This window comes from Phodopus roborovskii, unplaced genomic scaffold, assembly GCF_943737965.1.
Source record: "Phodopus roborovskii unplaced genomic scaffold, PHOROB, whole genome shotgun sequence".
Taxonomy (NCBI): Eukaryota; Metazoa; Chordata; class Mammalia; order Rodentia; family Cricetidae; genus Phodopus; species Phodopus roborovskii.
In genome coordinates this window covers 52,286,040-52,293,347 of record NW_026126511.1, presented here as the reverse complement: position 1 = coordinate 52,293,347, position 7,308 = coordinate 52,286,040, and the positions used below count along the sequence as shown (strand labels likewise).

The window sequence follows — 7,308 nt, the reverse complement described above, 5'->3', positions numbered from 1 at the left end:
CCAGTCCCTGTCATCTGACCATGTGGATCTGGTGGTTCCTGCTGGCTATGGGCGCCTGTGCAAGGAACACATACTCCCAAGACACCTGCCGGCAAGGACACTCTGGCATCCCTGGGAATCCAGGTCACAATGGTCTACCAGGAAGAGATGGACGAGATGGTGCCAAGGGTGACAAAGGAGACATAGGTACTGGACATTTGCAGGTTCTCACTGCCTTCCTTTACCCCTTCAGCCACTCACTTGCCCCTGGTGTACTGCTCCACCTGCCCACGGAGCCCTCACCCACCAATGTGCCCTGCAGACACTTCTCAAAGACCCGCTCTGTGCCACATGCCATCCTAGGCAGAACAAGACCACAGCACCCCTGCCCTCACAGGCTTGTCGTCAACTGAAGATGACTGTTAGCAGCCGTTTCTGTAACCCTAGGGCATTTGAGTGGGATACTATGGTGTGATGGATCTTTAGTATCTCCAGGCCAACGGAGCAATCTGATGGCTAAGTACAGTAGCAACCCCATCCACAGGGAGAAGACCCACAGCGGATGCCTAAGGCCATAGAAAGCACAGAACACTATCGATATCTTGTTTCCCCTATACATGATAAAGCTTAATTTCTAAACTAGGTAAGGAGTAAATAACCATTAATAATAAAAACAGACTCAGTATTACACTTTCCTATAATAAAGTTACCAGTGTCGATGCTCTTACACTTTGGGAATTTTATTAACGAAAGTTAAGGTTATGTGGCCATAAGCACTTTGAGACTGCAGCGACCATTCTAATAACTGAGATGGCTGCAGAGAGACTGATGAGAGGGTCACATATAGCTTCCCAAGTTCTGTGACCATAGGCTTGTACCACCTTGTCTGGAGCTGTGTTTATTTTTGAATATATGAAGTTGTAATGCTTATTATCAGATATTTCATACACATGAAGAAGACAGATGATTACTAGATAAATCAAGATAGTACTCTCATACATGTAATGACCAATTTGTTTACCTCTCTCTTTGCAAACCTTTATCTTTCTTGCTTTAAATTTTTTTCATTTTTTTAGACATTTAATTTTTTTATGTATGTGGCTGTTTTGTCTGCATGCATGTCTAGGCACCATGTGTGTGTAGTGCCCATGGAGGCCAGAAGAGGGCACTGAGTCATCTGGGACTGGAGCTATGGACAGTTGTGAGCTGCCATGTGGTTTTCTGAGAATCAAACCTGGGTCCCCTGGGAGCACGGCCAGTGCTCTGACCACTGAGCCACCTCTCCAGCTCAACCCTTCTGTTTTACTGGCAGTGTCTCATGCATCCCACGTTGGCCTCAAAGTTGCTGCATACCCAAGGATGAACTGGAACTCTTCATCCTCCTGCCTCTACCTTTCAAGTGCTGGGATAATAGGCATGTACCACTGTGCCAGGCTCAATATCAATCGATCGATCAATTGCTCTCTGTAGCATGTGTGTACTTTTGCATGTATGTGCATGTGTGTGTGTGTATGTGTGTGTGTGTGTGTGTGTGTGTGCATCATTGTCAGCTATGGTTTTCTATTCTGCTCAGCTTTACAGGGGGCAGGGTCTTTTGCAGGACCTGAAGTTGACCATGTTGACCAGGCTGTCTGTCTAGCAAATCCTCAGGATTCCCCCTGCTGTCTCTCCCTGCACCCCCCTCCCACACACACACACACACACACACACACACACACACACACACACACACCTCTAGTCCTTCCTCCAGGCTCAGACAGCCATACTTGGCTTTTTACATGGGTGCTAGGGATTCTAATTCAGGTCCTCATTCTTTCTCTTTGCCATTGGGCTACCTCCCTAGCTCTGTCAAAACAGATTTCTTAAAAGCACATGTTTTCTGGGTCAGGTACAGTGGCATTTAATACCTTTAATCCTAGCACTCAGGAGGTAGAAACAGGTGGATCTCCATGAATTCAAGGCCAGCATGGTCTATATATTGAGTTCCAGGACAGCCAGCGCTACATAATAGAGAGCTCTCAAAAATAAAAAACGAACAAACTTACAACACACACATACACCACACACACACACACACACACACACACACCCCAAACAAAAGTATCTGTTTCTCTATTTTTTCCATTCAGTTCATATACATATTCTACTCAACATGCTGCTTCTTAGGAGAATGATGTTAACCCATGCTGCTTGACAGGAAAATCTGCTGCTTCTGTATTACCTGGTCCCCTGAAGATGTGCTATGTGTTTTATATAATCAACACACAGTTAGTACAGTGTCCATGACACACACTCACAGTTGTTTGGGTCATTGTTCATGCTCTGGCCTGTATGATCATAAAAGCTTTGAGATCATGCTACAAAATACAAGTAGGAAGAAAGAAGTTTGGGTAGGAAGGCTCAGGCTCAGGGTGGTGAAGATAATGGAGAGGAGGCTGGTTTGGGGACATCTGGCACCTGGTGGTTCAGTGGGATTGCTTGGGGTAACACCAGGCGTTATGATGGATGCAAATCACCCTGTGTCACTCCCCAGTCCTGGAAGCTGGAGAGTGCCCCAGCTGCTTGTCACCCCACAACTAGAATGGCAGGGTTGAAGTTTTGGGGTTTTGGCTGATTTGAATGAGACAGAACCTAGAGTAAACTGTGGCCTTGTGAACTCTTCGGTTACCGTGCTCTGGCCGTCTCACCATGCATACACACACCAGGCGAAGGTGGGACTTGGTGGTCTCCTCCCAGACTTAGGACAGTGTCTGAGTAGCGGAACGCTAGTGTCCCATCACAGCCTGTTCAGTGGCGCTCATTTCCTGTCTACAACGCCTTTCCTTCCCCCAACAGTCATATCATGGAGTTCTCTGTGTTTCACGGAATCTGGTGAGCCTTCCACTCCACTCTTTGGATGGTAGAAAGGGATCAGAGAGATATGTCTAGCACCTCCCACATCCAGACCATTTCCAAGTTCTCCTCCTGAGACAAGCTTACAGCATGGCTCTTGGTGTTTTAGTTTGTCTTGTTTGGTGCTCCTTGGGCTCAGGAATTCACCAACCCATTTCATAACCTGCTCATCCTACATGACTCAACACCCTGGGTACTCACTAACAGTTGCTACCTCCACCTGCACTGGTGGGAAAAGGGGTGGGCTGGGGCGCCCCAGGACTTTCCATATCAATCGCCCTGGGGACTCACAGCAAGGACACTGGAACTGGAATCTCAACTCTTGTCTGCTTTCTTTCCTTCCACCTAGGATTACCAGGACATCCCGGTGGCCCAGGGAAGGATGGAATTCGTGGGGAAAAAGGAGAACCAGGTGGGCTATGGCTTTGCTCTAACACATGCTGGGTTGACTGCAGCTGTTCAGCACCACTGTGGACTGACCTGCCTGCTGCTCCCAGCATAAGCCACTGTATTGGTCAAGGTTCTCTAAAGGAACAGAACTGGTAGAATGATTGTATAGAAATATAAACACACACACACACACACACACACACACACACACACACGACACACGTGGTGGTGGTGGTGGTGGTTATAAGGTTGTGGTCTGGGGAGTTCAACAATGGCTGTCTCCCAACAGGAAGGCCAAGAATCTGTTAGTTGTTCAGTTTATGAGCCTGGATGTTTCAGCAGTCCCAATCTAGCTCTAGAATCCTAGGGAATTCCTAAACGGCTGCTGGTCTTCAGTCTATGTTGTAATCATAAAGAAGTAGATTCTAACACCAGCAAAGGAATGGCCCAGCAACAGGATAGATAGATCTGCCAGCTAGGACAAAAACAAGCAGGCAAAAAGCAGAAGTGTCCTTCTGTGTCCTTTCACAGTGGGCTGGTGACAAAAGGGGTGGCCCAATTTAGGGTAGATCTTCCCACCTCAAATGATCCGATCAAGAAAATGCCTCACGGGGATGTGATGATATGTGCTTTTGATCCCAGCAGCTGGGAGGCAGAGGCAGGCAGATCTCTGTGAGTTCAAGGCTAGCCTGATCTACAGTGTGAGCTATAGGACAGCCAAGTCTACACAGATAAACCTGCTCAAAAAACAAACGAAAGAAAGGTGGGGGGGAGTGAGGGAGGGAGGGAAAAAGGAAGGGAGGAAGAAAGAAAATTCCTCACAGGTGTGCCCAGATGTTTGGGTTTTAGTTGATTCTAGATGTTGTCAAATTGATAATCGAGATTAGCCACCAACATACTCTCGCTCTTCAAGAGCTACAGGTGCATGTAGGGATAAAAAACTCTTCCTGGAAACAAGTCTCAGCTTTGTGGGCTGTAGGATCTGACCCTGCACCAATAGGCAGCTGCAGACGCCACACAAACAAGTGTTGCCATGTTCTGGGGGAGCTGAGGGTGGAAGACCAATGTTTGCATTGTATATATCCTTTTTGCATAGTATGGACTTTTGCTCCCCTGTCCCAGTACCAGGGAGTAAACCTAGAACTTCATGCATGCTGAGCAAATGCTGTTGTGCCACAGCCTTCTCTTTAAAATCATCTCCTGATGTACATATGTTACAGATCATGGAGTCTACTGTGACATTTTCATCCATTGCCCATGCTGGCCAGTCCCACAGGTCCCATTCTTCTTCTGCTGCTTCTCTTCTCCTGATTTCTCTCTTTTCTGGTGTGTGTGACCCAGTGAGTTTCAATAGAGTATTTATATGCACACAGTGTGCTTGTAGGAGCAGGTGACCCTTATTAATAGCTAATGAAGAAAATGTGATCCCATCCACATCACACACTGACTGCATATACATCCTCAGGGGAGTGTGGGGCCCCAGGAGCTTTCTCTTCCATGGCAGAGTATTGAGGGTAATCACAGCTGCTGTGAGTTCAAGAGTACAGCAGCCATCTCATGTCTGGGATTCAGTGTTCTATTCCTCACTCCTTCCTCTGGCTCTTACATTCCATTCTACGCCCTCTTCCACGATGTCCTCTGGGTAGTGAAGGGGATGGCATAGATAGCCCATTTTTGGCTAAGCATTCAATAGTTTCTTATCCTTGGCACCTCTCTTGTGTAACTTTTTAGTTTGAGAGAGTATTGTGGAGTTTCTGAGGCTGGCCTGGGCCTCATTATGTAGACCAGGAAAGCTATGGACGGGCTATCCACTTTGTCTGCCCCCTGAGTAGCTGAGATGGGGAGTCTGTGGCCACCACACCATGATGGGATATTATTTTTGCTCATTAAAACGTATAAACTATTCTTAGCTTATGAGCTGTGTAAAATCAGGTAGGAGGACAGATATGGGCAGCAGGCCACGATGTGCTGGCCTCTGATTTACTGGATGAGCACCAGGGAGGGAGGTTCCACTTCACCCAGTGCATCTGTCTCTACTTCAAGAAGAAAGTGGCGCTTGAGTAGGGTTCCAGGCAGGAGATACAGCTCAGTGGCCAGTAATTTCCCAGAATGAATTGCAACCTGAAGTGTAGGGAGTAAGTAGTCAGTTGATGAGGAGAGAGATGACTCTAATGCCAAATGCATGCAACTCATTCTGGGCATTAATCTAAGGTTTCTTATTAACGTAGAAGAGTTCTATACCTCAGGTAGCATTACTGTTCCAGCTCCATAGATGAGAGAAAAATGTGATGGAGGCTCATTACCTACTTATATAGTACATCCATGTGTGCTGGGGCTGGAGTGGGGTGGAGAAAGGGTAGGTGTTGTTCTGAGGTAAGCACAGGCTTTCTGCTCACAAGCACCACCACTGCCTCCAAGTACAGGTGGAGGAAGTCAACGGTGTGGAGTGTCCATGTAGACAGGGGAAGACTGGTGCAGAAAGGGCAGACCAGGACTCCACAGTCGGCAGGCATGTGGGCCTCATGAACGTCTGATTCCAGGTCCATTCCTTGAGGGGTTGTCACTCGCCTAGGACCGAGGTCCTGTTACTCAGCAGTCTGGATTGATCTGCTCCTTGTCATGTTTTCCTTCAAAGATGCAAGCTTCTCCCAAGGGTGGCCTTGTGTCTGGCCAGTTGTCATTACTCATATGAGCCCTGGCACTGACTAAAGTATACTTTTGGAGGCTAGGGATGTGGCTCGGTTGGTGAGTGTTTGCTTAGCCCTGGGTTCTATTCCAGGCACTGCATAAACTGGGAATGGTCAAACACAGCTATAGTCCCAGCACTCAGGAAGTGCAGGCAGGAGGACTGGAAGTTCAAGATCATCCAGTCATTCTTGACTATAGTGAATTTGAAGCCATTCTGGGTTACATGAAACCCTGTCTTAAAAAAAAAAAAAAAAAAAAGTGGGTTTGTGTGTGTGCTTACATGTGTTACATGTGCATTTCCCAGCATGCAATTTGGGAGTTTGTGAATTTTCAGACTCTGAGCAGATCTCAAACCTACACACTACTTTGTCTCAATTGAACACTTAGTGGTAGAAAGTCCAACATTGAGCACAAGGGAATGTATCCTAAGTATCATTATTATCCTCCTCTATTTAGGAGAAGATGGAAGAGTTGAAGCAAAAGGCATCAAAGGTGATCCGGGCTCCAGAGGATCCCCAGGGAAGCATGGCCCAAAGGGATCCATTGGTCCTACCGGAGAGCAAGGGCTGCCAGGAGAGACTGGCCCTCAGGGGCAGAAGGGAGATAAAGGCGATGTGGGCCCCACTGGTCCAGAAGGACTGGTGGGCAGTACTGGACCTTTGGGCCCCAAGGGCTTACCTGGCCCAATGGGCCCCATTGGCAAACCAGGTCCTAAGGGAGAAGCCGGACCCATGGGCCCCCAGGGGGAGCCCGGAGTCAGAGGAATAAGAGGCTGGAAAGGTGATCGAGGAGAGAAAGGGAAAGTGGGAGAGGCTCCCATCTTCCCCAAGAGTGCTTTCACAGTGGGGCTCACGGTGATCAGCAAGTTCCCTCCTCCTGATGCACCCATCAAATTTGATAAGGTCCTATACAATGAACTGAACCATTACAATGTAGCGACAGGGAAATTCACCTGCCATGTGGCTGGTGTCTACTACTTCACCTTCCACATCACTGTTTTTTCCAGGAATGTGCAGGTCTCTTTGGTCAAAAATGGGGCTAAAGTCCTGCATACCAAGGATGGTTACATGAGCTCCGAAGACCAGGCCTCCGGTGGCATTGTGCTGGAATTGAAGCTTGGGGACGAGGTGTGGATGCAGGTGACAGGAGGAGAGAGGTTTAATGGCTTGTTTGCAGATGAGGATGATGATACCACATTCACCGGCTTCCTTCTCTTCAGCAGCTCATGACACAAAGGACTCATCATGGTGCCCCAAACTAGCTCAGGGAAGGTGGGATGTGACTGTATCCACTCCTCCAATTATTGTATCAATCCTAAAATGTAGAGGTGGAATGCTAATCCTACAATTCCAGTCATTT

General features: G+C 47.7%; 1 protein-coding gene across 1 annotated transcript; it reads left to right on the top strand.

Annotated features, from left to right (window-relative positions):
- On the top strand, positions 1–7,308 carry LOC127230311 (complement C1q and tumor necrosis factor-related protein 9). The gene is made up of 3 exons (XM_051195572.1): positions 1–186; positions 3,221–3,283; positions 6,406–7,308. Exons 1-3 carry the CDS (start codon positions 21–23, stop codon positions 7,176–7,178), a joined length of 1,002 nt encoding a protein of 333 aa, XP_051051529.1. The 5' UTR covers positions 1–20; the 3' UTR covers positions 7,179–7,308.